General features: G+C 39.7%; 1 protein-coding gene across 1 annotated transcript in view; it reads right to left on the reverse strand.

The window, feature by feature from the left end:
• Nucleotides 1–8948, reverse strand: part of LOC107593714 (ankyrin repeat and sterile alpha motif domain-containing protein 1B-like) — a 14185-nt gene extending 5237 nt beyond the window's left edge. The window contains exons 1-3 of the mRNA XM_016283601.1: nucleotides 8943–8948; nucleotides 7114–7186; nucleotides 4295–4401 (exon numbers count right to left, since the gene is read on the reverse strand). Of these exons, the coding sequence (XP_016139087.1) occupies nucleotides 4295–4401; nucleotides 7114–7186; nucleotides 8943–8948 (186 nt within the window). The remainder of the gene's footprint in view (nucleotides 1–4294; nucleotides 4402–7113; nucleotides 7187–8942) is intronic.
• Nucleotides 8949–14479: the final 5531 nt, after the last annotated feature.

Here is a 14479-nt window from a genome sequence, read left to right on the forward strand (position 1 = left end):
ACTGATTTCTAGTTGTGTCCTCTTTTGGAAGGCCAAACAAAGTAGTTTCGCTTTCACAACTAAACACACAGCGTCTCCACGACATGGCAGCAGCAACAATACTACAGCGAGAATCAAAGTTAAGCCTTCTTTCTTTGCATGAACATTTTGGCGGTGTTATGCAAATCTTCCCACATCGTGATGTAGACATGTGGGGGCGTGTTTAAACGAGGCGTTTTAGGAGGGCATGGACAAGTCTTAATTTTTATAAAGAATATCTCTTTGGGTTTGAGACTTTAGTCTTTGCAACTTTAGGGATCTTATCTATTCACGAACAGCTTGTAACACTCCAAAGAGAAAGGAAAACTTGAAATCGCATCATATGACCCCTTTAATTCCTGAATGAATCAGCCGTTTGAACAAATCAAATTAATGACTCAATGACTTATTAATTTACTGCCACCTACTGGACATTTTTGCTTCTTATTTCTAGAGTATCAGTTCATAAAAAAAAAATCACTTCATATTTACATATTAATAAAAAAAATCCATATTAATAAAAACTTAAAGAAATAGTTAACTCAAAAATGAAAAAAAAAGGAAAAAAAAATTCTAAAGCTATTTTTTGTAATATATATTTCATGCTTTTCTCATGTAATACAAAACTGGCTTTAAGTTATTTTTGTGGGTAATTTCTCAGCCAAATTTAATTTGCAATATTCAATTAATTAGATTTAATTAATCACCACATTGTGTAATTAGATTAACAATTTTAATCGACTGACAGCCCCAATTTTTTAACAATGTAAATGTCTTAACTGTCATGTTTGACCAATTAAATGCATCATTGCTGAATAAAAATATTAATGTTTAAAAAATCTTACTGAACTGAAACTTGGATGGCAGTGCATAAACAGTACATATGTTTTCAATAAGCCTTACTTATTTCTCAAAAATGTGCATTATATCTCAAACCAAAAGAAAAAAAAACATTTGGCTAACGTGAGGTTTTAAACACAATCATGTGTAGCTTAAGCCTATATAAAAGCTATTTATTCAATTGAACATCCTTTTAGTGTGGCATTTTTCTCTCAATATTTGCACCTGTACAGGTGAGGTTGTATAGAAAGCCCTTATATGGAGATGGTTGGACTCGTAATATACTAATGATTAACTGCAGGCACACACAACTGGGATACATCAATATTATAAAGAACACAATTTTATGCTAATGTACCTGTTGAGAATCCAGCAGAAATTCTGCATGAAAACAACGCATAACTGTATGCAATTATTAATTAATGAAAACCACTGAGAGCATGTTTATAAATAAAGAGTTTTGATTGTTGTACCTCTTGGATAAGGTCACGTTCAGTATTTTGTATTGCTAGCAGGTAAAGCTGTCAATGTTGGCACTACGACGGGTGCTGACAAATTAGCCCTGGCTTCGGGAGGTTTTTAACACCCTATTAAAAATGCTCCGCAGGGAAACAGTGTAATCCATTTCCTTGACAACAGTTGGGAAGGAAACACACATTTTAAAAAACTTATATAGCTAAAATACTCTGTACTCTTCAAGTACAGAGTACAAATACTCTTCTTTTCTTTCTGCTGTTGCCTCGGCAACCACAGGAATGGATGCAGGTCAGAGCTGGGGGAGGGTAATCAGCATGAGCAACTAAACACTTGCAAAACGACTCATTACACACACACAAACGTATGCATGAGCATCTGATTCGGTCACACAATGTATAAGATTTAGTCAAAACGCCATTATCCATCAGCTCAGTGCAGTTTATGTGAAATAATTCCTTTTGGTAGAGCCACAGTCTGCAACAAATAAATTAGAAGTCTAAAAGCATAGAGCTACACACAACGCAAGAGAACAAAACAGATTGCATTGACTCACTGTACCTAGTCAAAGACATTGTTCTAGAAGCTTGCAGGGTGAAAATGAGTGATCTTAAAAGTATATTAATACTATGATGTTCACATAGGCCTTTCTGAATATTGTACACAGCAAAAAAACTATTTCATTAATCAGTATTTGTGTCTTGTATTCAAATCTTAGACTTAATTAATTTACTTAATTCAAGACATATTCTTGGAAATTAGGTTTTCTTACCCCTCTGGCAATTTTTTCCGCTCACTAAATTTAGTTAGATTTACACTTACAGTAAAACAATTTGCCAATGGAGTATAAAATATTCAGGATATATTATCTAAAGACAAGCCTTAATATCAACAATAAATAATGCAAATTTAACTCTCAAGTAAATTGATGTGGGTTTAAGCACATTTAGACATTTCTACTATAAAACAAGACTAAAATAGTGATTAAGAAAATTATTTTTGCAGTGTACTGTTTGTTTTACACTAGCCACTGTGTGAGCATACACTCTTAAAAATAAAGGTGCTTCACGATGCCATAGAAGAACCTTTTTGTCTAAATGGTTCCATAAAGAACCTTTAACATCTGAAGAACCTTTCTGTTTCACAAAAGCTTCTTTGTGGCGAAAGAAGGTTCTTCAGATTATAAAAAGATAAGAAAGAGATGGTTCTTTAAAGAACCTTTGACTGAATGGTTCTTTGTGGAACCAAAAATGGTTCTTCTATGGCATCGCTTGAAGAACCTTTTGAAGCACCTTTATTTTTAAGAGTGTAGGAAACATGCTAAAGTGAGTTAATGGGTCACTCATGATGACTTGTGTGGTTTTTAGTGCACTTTCAGTTCATCATTGCACTTCCCTGCAGAAAAACGGCATAAGCTGATCAACAACATGGTTTCTTAACTAGCTTAACTAGATTTCCTTTAAACTAATAAACATATAGCAGCTTTGATCGACTCTTCCCGGAAACAACATCCTCCAACTTGCCCCTTCATCTCTACAGGTGCAGCTCCTAAACACCCATGATTGTTTTGGTAGTTGAAGATGGATTGCCTTAACAATTTCTCCACCAAACCTACACCAACACAAACCAGGCAAATGCATTCATGCATCTGAATGCATTCATGCTTCTGAACACACCCACGGTGAACATGTTTTCTGCATTGTCAGAGAAGTGACGTTGACCACGTGTTGGAATAGAATGTACTAATGAGTACCCATGCAGCACTGCACAAACAACAAAAGCACTATTTATACACTCTAAAAAATGCTGGCTTGTTTCAACCCAACTTTGGATCAAATATGGACTAACCCAGCTGTTGAGTAAAATCTTTTAATTACATTTTTAACCTAAAAGCTGGGTTGAAACAACCCAGCATTTTTTAGAGTGTAAGATAATATTTATAACAACATAAGGTAATCATGAAACATATTGTGTTTATATTATATATAATTCCTATCATATATTCTTTATTTCTATAATATATTATTGTTCAATTTCTATTTTCCTATTATATGGCTCTTTTATACAGTTTTTTTTATTTTCATCCAGTTACTAAACTTCTACAATCTTCAAAACTAGAAATGTTAGATCAAATATTTATAATGAAAATGTATAATTAACTAAATATCTTTGCTTTCCAAAGTTCCTGAGTTTCCAAAGTGCTGATATTGGAGTACAGACAGGAAACATACAGGCCAGGCAATACTTTAGATTCACATGTGAAACATCACAATATTCAAGTAAATATCATAGCGTGATGTAACAGGAGACCAGCAAATTAAGATACTGAGAACTCAAGCAAAGCAGATTTCACATAATCACAAAACAGCTCACCTGAGAACAAACAGAAAACAACAAACACTCAAGTACACATGCAAACCCACACCACCCACAACAAGCAACTGATGACAAAAAAAAAAAGAAAAAAGACATGCTCAGAAAACTGGCCGTAAGGAAAGACAGAGATGGAAGTGTGAAGGAGACACTCACCATAAACTGAACGTTGTCGAAGCCGTTAGACAGCAGGTGGTTTTCATACTGCACGAGACCGATGTTGTCCAGCCACTGTCCCACGGACTGGACGGGGCAGCGGGGACCTATCAAGGGGTGCAGAGGGAGGCGTTTGAGAAGTGAGTAGCCATCCACCCGGTAGCAGCGACAGTCCGGCTGTGAGAGCTGGCACTGCCACATCATGTTCCGTGCAAAGTGACTGTCAAACGAACCCGCCATGCTCAACAAGCGACGGAGAGCGCGAGTGGAAACGGGAGAAGCAGAGAGAGCGAGAAAAGGAGGTAGAAAAGTGATTTCAAAGAAAAGAAGATAGTAATGTTTAGAAAACAGTTGAAAAAAAAAAGAAAAAAGACATGCTCAGAAAACTGGCCGTAAGGAAAGACAGAGATGGAAGTGTGAAGGAGACACTCACCATAAACTGAACGTTGTCGAAGCCGTTAGACAGCAGGTGGTTTTCATACTGCACGAGACCGATGTTGTCCAGCCACTGTCCCACGGACTGGACGGGGCAGCGGGGACCTATCAAGGGGTGCAGAGGGAGGCGTTTGAGAAGTGAGTAGCCATCCACCCGGTAGCAGCGACAGTCCGGCTGTGAGAGCTGGCACTGCCACATCATGTTCCGTGCAAAGTGACTGTCAAACGAACCCGCCATGCTCAACAAGCGACGGAGAGCGCGAGTGGAAACGGGAGAAGCAGAGAGAGCGAGAAAAGGAGGTAGAAAAGTGATTTCAAAGAAAAGAAGATAGTAATGTTTAGAAAACAGTTGAAAAGGGGAGGAAAACAGAAATAGAGCAAATTAGAAGAGGGTCCTCTCTGGAGGGTGAGCGTTAGGGTCCGCGCTGGTGGAGAAATACGCCGGCTGTGGAGATAGACATGCTGAAGGCTCCAAATTACATCCACAATAGAGGCGAGAGAGATGCACGATTACCAACCACCGCTTCAGCCGCTGTGCTGCTCAACCTGTGTCTCGACGTGTGGAGAGTGCAGGCATGTGTGTGTGCGCGTGCGGGAGGGAATGAGCGAGTGTGCGTTTGTGAAAGAGGATAGGAATGACAGCGTGCAGCTTGCTTGGTAGAATTCTGTTTCTCCAGCACTCCCACACTCATTTGTATGCCTCTGCATCCTGTGCCACTGTGCGCTCTCTCTCTCCCTCCCTCTTGGTCTCTCTTTCTCCCTCCCTTCTTTCCACTAGCTGTACCTCACATTGCCGATAATAGCCATCAGATCAACCCCAGCCTCTTTGTCTGAGTGCAGAAGCTGCTGTTGCTCCCTCCCACACATATACACACACACACACACACACACACACACTCTGTGGGTGTCTGTGAGCACTGGTGGAATGGCAACACAAATGGGCTTTCTGTGGACAGAAAAATGAGGGACCACTGCAGAGGAGAGGCGAAGCAAAAGTATAGGAGAGGCGAGGAAAGGAGACGAGACAAGAGGAGAGGAGATGAAAGAAGAAGTGAAAGTAGAGGAGGTGAGAGGAGAGAACAGGAGTTGAGAGGAGAGTAAAGGTGAGAGGAGACAAGTCGAAATGAAAGAATAAGACACAAGATGAAAGGTGACAATAGAGGTGGTGAGGGGAGATATTAAGAGAGAGGAGGAGAAAGGAGAGGTAAAGTGGAGGTGGTGAACAAAATGGGGAGGAGTCAAGAGGAAGGGATGAAAGTAGTAATAACAGGCAAGAGGTGAGAGGACAGGTGAGAGGAGATGTGCAAGAACAGGAGAGGAGGTGGGAGGAGTGGAGAGATGAAAGGAGAGAAGGTGAAATGAGAGGGGGCAAGAGGAGAGGACAGGAAAAGATAGACATGAAGCAAAAGGAAAGGAGGCGAGAGGAAAGGCAAAATCAGATGGTGCAAATGAGAGGAGAGAATGGGGGAGGGGTGTTCGAGGAGAGGCAAAAAGTGTAAGGGACAGGAAAAGAGGTGAAATAAGTGGAAAAAATGACAGAGGAGAGGAGGCAGGAGAGGGGGCAGGTTGTGACAAAAGAGGCGAAAAGAAAGGAAGTGAGAGGAGAGGCAAAAAGTGATGAGAGAATTACTGGAAAGGAGGCGACAGCAGAAGAGAGGTGAGACCGATGGAGAAAAGAGAGAACAGGAGGTGAGAGGAGAGGCAAAAGAGAGGATGGGATTAGAAAAGAGGTGAACAGAGAGGAGAGGAGATGACAGAAGTTGACAGAGGAGAAGAGAGGAGAGGAGGCAAGAAGTGAGGCAACAGGATACGAGAGCAAAAAGGAAGAAAAAGAGGAGAGAACAGAAGGTGAAAGAAGAGGCAAAAGAGAGGAGTGAATATGAGAAGAGGTGAAAGGAAAGAATGACAGGAGAGGAGAGGCAAAAAAGGGGAGAGAAGGCAGGAGTAGAGACAAAAGCAAAGTAGGCAAAAGTAGAGTAGGAGAGAAGAAAGCATTAGAAGAGGCAACATGAGGGCAAAGGAGGATAGAGGAGGCAAGAGGATAGGCAAAAAGAGAGGAGGAGAGAGGACAGAAGGTGAAAGGAGAGGCAAAAGAGAGGGGGGGATAGCAGAGGAGAGAATGACAGGAGAGGAAACAGGAGCAGAGGCTAAAGGAGAGGGGAGAGAATGAGAGGAGGCAACAGGAGACAAAATGAGAGCCAAAAAAGAGGAGAGAGGATGGAGACAAGAGAAAAGGCAAAGGGAGAGGGGAGAGGAGGGGAGAGAAGAGAATGAGAGGAGGCAAAAGGAGACAAGAGAAGGGAGGATAGAGGACAGGAGATGAGCGGAGAAGAGAGGAGGTAAGGGGAGGGCCATTGGAGACAATGTTAATGTCCTCATTATTAGCTCTATCGTTTGATTCTCACTATTTTCACTATTTATCATTGCTGTCAAAATCTTAGTACACTGATTTCCAGTCAATGAGATGTTCCTTTCCCTCCCACTGCAAACAGCAAAACTGTCCCAAGATCAGTGCTTAGAGGTCTAAACTGTCCAACCACTTCTTGTCCCCCTGCTCTCATTATGACTACAGGAAGAGCACATTGACAAGAGGAGAGTGAACGATAGCCATGGTTACATCTCAAAAAGCTCCCTGTCTATGAGCGGGTCTTTGATGCTACTGAAGGAAACCCTCCTGTCTCACAGCGCTGCACACTTCACAGCCGTTAGTTAACATTCATATCATGCCATGAGCTCCCTATAGTTATGGATATATGTTAAATGTAGTGGGATGACTGACTATATGCAGCAACACCACACACACAGAGACACACAAACCTGAGTGATCCTCCGTAATCCCCTCCAACTCTGTTCCAATTCCAGCACCTATGGAGCTCATAATCTTGTCAATCTGTGGAGTGGAAAAGAGAGAGAGAGATAAATTGTGTTTGCATAACGAAAGGCCCTCATCTCTATTTTTATGTCCTTATTCTATGGCATTTCCCCACAGACTTCTCCCTCATTGCTCTTTTCCCACAAGCCCACTTTCAGTTCTTCTTAAATATCAGTAATTGTGCCCCAAAACCACTTAATTGTTTGCTAAAAGCTGGGGGAGAAATGGAAATTTTGGGAAGGCAATTTATCACAATCAGGTTAGTTTGAGAATACGTCAGTTTGGAGAGAGCTGGGAGAGTGTTTTTTGATGAATGTCTCCTCATTAAAATGACTGTGATGTTCGGAGCGAAGAAAGTGTCGTTTCACATCCGTAAAGCTGAACACCTGCCTTCAAAGAACAGCCCTTCGCTGTCTACTAGCGGACCGTGTTTTTACTCCAAAGAGAAAGTCACTCAGATGCCCCAGATGAACGGATGCAGATCTCTCCCCTCTCCCCTCTGATCAGTTATTTCTAATATATGTTTTCTTCTGAAGACCTGACAGCCGGGTGAGGCTGGGAAAGAAAATGCTGTGACGCATTACATTTATTGACTGTGGAGATTTAGTCGTCATATGAAGCGGGAAGCCCCCATGTATCTAAACAGAAGCGCTGACCTGAAAGAGATTTAACTTTAAAGAAGAATTCAAAGAAGAGGAAGAAATTTGAGACTGTCAATTGAGTTGAAAATCTCTTTTATCATCTGTACTTTGTTCATTCTTATCTCTAATAAAACGTAGCTACAAGATACATCTCTCAAGGCACCTGTCAAAAATGTTCAGGTCATATTTTTGACATTATTGTAATGATAATTAAGCACATTTCCCACACAAAAATTTCACATTACTGTAAAAAAAAAAATATATATATATATATATATATATATATATATATATATATATATAAAAAACATCCAGCTTTGATCCTTTCCATACAGTCACATGAGTTGCCTTTTATCTCCGTGCACATAACGTAGAATAATCAACTGAACGGAACGCTCTGCAACAGGCCAAAATAACCACCGGAATTGAGGAATCTCAAAGGAACACAGAGAAAGCTGCTATTTTTATTTTGCAACAAAAAAGCGTTGATCTTGCATAAAGCTCACAGCACAAATAAACAAGACTAAATGGAGAACGAGCAAATTCAGCTTTGATGAATAACTAAAACAGCTCTCAAAATGCATTTCTAGTCTCATCTCAACTCCACACATCCTCGAAACTCTGAATGAGTGTTTTAAACCTCATTAAAGCATGCCCCTATAAAGCCACACACTCATGGCATGTAATATAAATCACAGCACCACGTTCACATGTACGACATCGCTTCTTTCATATCTGGTATATCAAGAGAAGAAGCGAAGAGGTGTGATAAATACGGGTGTGGACGGCGGAAGACATGCAATGCTTAAAAGGTTTTTGATGCATAAACCAGATTGGACTCCAGCAGTCAGATTTAGTGAACGCAGAGAGACAGGATATCAGTATCTATAACACTCAGAGGGAGACATCAGAGCTCAATGCTCCCCCATAACATACTTTCCCAGTGTTGGTGCCGTGTTCCAGCTCATGTAAACAGCATTTTCAATCGATAAAGATCAAATTACACTCCTGCACGCTGAGGGAGAGCACAACAAGAGATTGAGAAAATCTCACACACACACAAACAAAATGAGTTTAAAAGGAGAGTTCACCAATAAAAAAAAGAAAAAATAATTTTGTCATCATTCACTCACCTTCATGTTTTCTAAACTTTTATGGTTACGTTCATTATGTTCCATCTTTGAAGTTAGATAGCTCCAGTTCCATAATAGCATGGAAAAGAGTGACTTGTACATTTTAAAAATGCCTCCTTTTATGTCCCATGGAAGAAAGAAAGTCATTTGGATTTGGAGCGACATGAGGGTGAGGAAAGGCTGACTGAAACAATCCTTTAAAACAAAGTCCCAGATTCGCTTATGACCTTGAAGAGAGAGGATAATTTTGTACAAAAAGGCCCGTGTCAGTTTTGATCATCTAGAGTGAAAGGACCATAAGTTAAACGCCATGATGAGTTCATCCATTGAGAGAGAGAGGCAGAAACAGCATGAGCTATCACAAAGGTCACTGCCATCTCAGACAAAACAGCGGTTGGCATACAAAACACAGAGAGGCCTTGACCGTCAACTGCAAGAAGCCAAATACAAACATGCTGCAGGAAAAACTCACACTGAAAAGGATCAAAAGAAAAAACAAGGTTGGTTGATTCTATCGGTCTATCTACAGACATTGAAAACTTCCATGAGCCCTCTTTACCACATAATAAAGATGCAAATCACCCCGCCAAAACAACTATTTGATGCTAACAGTATCATAATACTGATACTGAAATAGGTCTAATATCAGTGTAAATAGTTTAAAAACAGACAGTATTTGATTAATTTAACATTAAATAAAAGACTTCAAATGAAAAAACAACGGCCTAAATAAAAGCATACAGTGAAGTTGCATGTTGTGTGAGTGAACGAGTGTGTTCACCAGACTCACAGCAAGGCAGAAGCGGATAACCATCTACAGTATAGAAACCACTCAGCACACCTACACAGCCATAATGGAAAGTTCACTTCAGTTTCTGGGAAACAGATCAAATAAAATACACAATTTATGGGTAATATAAAGGCATGAGTGCTCTGAGATCTTTGCCATTACTGAGAGAGATGTGTCACCAAACTACGAGAGATATCAGGGGAAAGAGATTGTTTTGTGTGTGTTGGTTTTAATGTTTTCTGAGAAAACGAATCTGCACAGTAATGTCTGGAAACTGTCTGAAGTGATTTGAGATCGGAAAAAAATAAAATAAAATAAAAACTAGATTATCTAGTATATAGTATATTATAGAATTAAATGAACCAATAAATGAGCAAATGAACTGGACAGTGGAATAGCATTTATTTTTTAGTGAGTCCCCCTCTATAAATTTCTAATATCTGTCACTTTTTCCATATTCCTCTCAGGTCAGATCTGCAGCTGCAACTGCAACAGGTGACATCTAGTAGTCCTGGAAACAGCACAGTGGCTTCCTAAAATCATGGGCTCAAAGCTCTTGGCCTTTAGAAGGAAGAGAGGAAACAGAGAAAGAAAGACGACAGACAAAAAGAAAGTGATCTACTGCAGACTGACTGTGGCGCCATATGAACTGACCCACAGGCCAAAAAATCAGAGAGATTTCAGCAGAAGTGCTTAAGTCTTATCTGAGCACAGCAGAGAGTGCATCAAAAGCTCACGCAGAGTACAAAAGGCTGATCTGGGGCCATCGGGAGAAAATCTATCCCGCAGCACAGTGTCTGAACTCTTCCCACGTAATTAGATCGCTTGTAGGGTTACTTGTCGTAATTTATAAAGACACATATATAAGAAACTCAAGCTTTGAGGCGAAAACAATGGGACAGAGTTCATGCCCTGATAAAAACAAATCAATCTCGTTCAATTTGATGGACTGACAGGCCATGTACTCAACAAAATGAGCAGAGAACAGGTGCAAAAAGCAATTTATCAGGTTTAAAAATATTTTAGCACAAAATATTTGCATTATGTAACTATTTTATAGAGTTCCAAACTCTACAAGAAGTATCATAAAAGGAGTCCAGACTACTCCAAGTCACTATATTACAATTCTACAGAGTCTCTGTGATGAAAAGACTGAAAATTTCCCTTTTACTATATATATCTTAACACTACAAAGCCTACTGTATCGTATTTGATACACAGAGTTCCTCTAAATTAAAAGCATGATCAAAATATTGCTGAAAACCCAGACATTATTATTTTTTTAATAAAAATTATTTTAAAATATATCAAATATGATACAACAGGCTTCTGAGGAGCGTTTGTTTTTACATCTCTCAATCATCATTGTATTGCATTGCATTATTGCATGTTTTGCCCCACCACAATAAAAAATACAGAGCTTTAATCATAAAACTACTATAATCATTTAAATATCATAAATGACTAAATGACTAAATATCATCTTATTTGCCACTTGCCATATTGAAACCAAAGTAAATGAGGACTGAATTTTGATTTCAGGTGACTAGACCGCTGGGGTGTGAGAGCAGCTTTCGGGGGTCTTATCAAGATGATGGGCTTATGCTGCTGTATTTCTGACTCACTAGTGTGAAGAGCTCTTCCAGAACATGCAGTAAACAGCAGGGAGGAGAACATCAGCCAGAGTGAGTGATATAACAGGAGCTGCAGTGCATGCTGGGCCCACAGTGAAGAGCGAATCTGATGCCCGACAGGAGTTAAATTAAAAAGAGTGGATATTCTTAAAAAAGTTGTGAATCTCCCCTCCCTCCATTAAACATTTCCATGGAGAAACATCTATGGTTAAAACTATCACATGCTGCAGTAAAGCTACAGCACCTACCTCCTTCTTCAAAACCTCTATCACACTCGTTCTTACCTTCTTACTTCTTACTCGTTCTTAGCAGGACAGGTATGAAGCAGCAAAACAGCCAGCAGGACTTTCCATGAGAAGGATCTTGTGAGGAATGAGGCTCCCACCTCTGAGGTCACAGTCGCACACATTCGTTTACATGTCGTTTTTCATTCTCAAAGATCTGATAGGGCCACTGTTGCACCACACCATTCCAGTGATGTTTCTGTGCACACACTCACACTTCCTCATCTGTGCACATACTCGATCACACTGTCATGTCTTGTCATGTCACAGCTTTGGAGAGAAACTGAAAGATAAGTATTATGCACGTATGTATTTGTGAGCTGACATATGTGAACTCGTGGCTCACTGTATGTTCAAGTTATCGGTCTATTTAGATTAGTCTGAAATTCAAAATCAGGGTGGAGTTGTAGACGCAGGAGGAAGTTATGGTGGAGAACAGTAGAAAAAGAGCTGGATGGGCTGAGCCAATCACACACACACACACACACACACACACACGCACTGAGCTGATGGCTGTCTTTTCCAGTGGATTAAAAGCCACATGTTTAATTGCTTGTTAACAAATGTTTACTGCGCCGTATTGAACTGCACCCATTTCCTGCCAAAAATAGGGCCAGAGATCCTGCCAGACCTACAGCAGCTCGCAGAGAGAGAGAAAGAGAAAAATGTATCGGTACCACTGCTTTTTACATTTAATAAATACTGTAAAAAAAACTGTAATATTCTAATAGTGCAGAGAAAAATCTTCTTAGTGCTTGCTAAGGCAAACATCAATATTACTATTACAATACTTAGGGTCTGCAGTGCCACAGCAGTTACGATACAGAAAATAAAACTATTTCAAGTGACATAACAGATTTTTTTTAAATAAATTATATTATTATTATTATTATTATTATTCAGCAAGGATGCATTAAATTGATCAAAAATGTCAGTGAAGACATTTATAATTAGTGGTGCTCAGGATTTTTGAGGCCGATCACCGATCGCCAATCACAGAAATCAGTATCTGCCGATACGATCACCGATACTGATCTTTTTAAAGCCTTATTTTTTATCATTTATAACTATTTATAGTGACACTCTGATCAGGATTTTTAGAGATTTATTCAGAGCCTGAATTTCATTTTTGAAAATGGGGGAATTCCCCTCTTAGGTGTCTCTTGTGAGAGGAGAAGCAGCTTTCACACAGGAGTCCACTACTGATCAGTGGCTGTTTACCACAAACACAACATTTATCCATTATTTTGATTTCAAATCCAAACATTGTCACTGAAAATGCTTTTTCAGTATTGCAATTCTTTTTTTTTTACACAGTACAGTAATACAGTTTTTCAGACAATAAATATAATCAACACATTATTCAAATGCTTTTGCATTTACTTCTAGATTTATATATTAAGCTGCTCAAGCAAGTGGCAAAACATTTAAACTACTTTTCTTACATTATCACAAACTTACCATTGACAGAAATAGTCAGCTCTACTGCCTTTCCTTTTGCATTGAAATCTTCATTACAAGCAATCCTGCGGTTCATAAAGAACTTTGTTTTCCTACCTCCACGAGTGCCATCTATTATTGCCTTGTTTATCTAAAAGTGCTCTTTCCCTTTAAACCTAGCCAAAAAGCCATATGTGTTGACTGTGAAGCACAGTAAACTTTAATGATATGCATTTTCGTGTCAATCCATGTTCATATTTACCGCAAACAATACGCTGTTACTTTAATTCAGCGTGTGCAGCGCAGCTAAAGTTGGCTGCATTTACACTGCAAGTCTTAATGCAGAGATCTTCTGACCCGTCTGTTTACATTCACTTTAGACGCTACTGGTATCTGATATCTGTGTTTACATAATCCCCATCCAAAATGATAGTCAATGATTGCTATACTATGCAAAAGGTAGACCCTCGGGTTTTGAATGGCCGTGCTATTAAAATGATTTATATAATACCTGTCAAGTGGCCATTATTATTTGCCAGCATGGACAACAGCTGTCATGGATGTTTTGCAGCACAAAATCTGACTGAACGGATAAATAACGGAAAATAACGGTAATTTTAATTTGTTAGGCTCGTTAGAGGTGGAATTCTTTAGTGAATAAAGTAGCGCCAAGATGATATTTATTTAAATGAATTTGAATTAATTAACAAGAGAGAGAGAGAGAGAGAGATAGAGAGTGAAGCTTGCGAACAAGCGAAAGTTATCACGTCATTGCTAAGAAATATAATGTAGCTTTAGCGAAGCTGTTCACTGGGTCAGGGGTTGAAAACCAGCTCCTGCATGTGCAATTTCTTACTTAGCCTAGCCTACATAAAGTTTCCATCTAAATAAAATGCGAGCGCATGCACTGGCAAACGTGTCGCCCTCGCATTAGGAGTTCTACAGGGATTTGGATACGTGTGTTTAGACGTAGGTCGGATGTCCAGATATCAGATATGTATCCGATTAAAATCCACATTTGGAAGTGGCTCAGATCGGATGCGAAAAAATCTGATCACGCGTGCATCAAATTCCGATCTGTGTCAGATGGTTTTTTTTCTGCTAGTGTAAACGCAGCCATTGATTCGGTGCGGAAATGATCTCTGCATTGCTGCAGATGCACCGCTCCTGGATCGCACTGACGGATGCAACCGTGTGCAATGTGAACGCTTTAATCCGTTAACATGAGCGCAGAAAAAATATGCACCGCATACGCACTGCAAACAGAGTAATGTGAACCTGGCATTATGTGTGTGCGCTGTGAGTTTATAAACTTTAGTGACGATGTGACGCTGCCTTGATTGTGCAAGTGTCAATTCCTGTGTCAACTGTGCAGTGTGCAGCTCACTT

The sequence above is a fragment of the Sinocyclocheilus grahami genome, unplaced genomic scaffold (assembly GCF_001515645.1).
Source record: "Sinocyclocheilus grahami isolate Dianchi unplaced genomic scaffold, SAMN03320097.WGS_v1.1 scaffold1.1, whole genome shotgun sequence".
Classification (NCBI taxonomy): domain Eukaryota; kingdom Metazoa; phylum Chordata; class Actinopteri; order Cypriniformes; family Cyprinidae; genus Sinocyclocheilus; species Sinocyclocheilus grahami.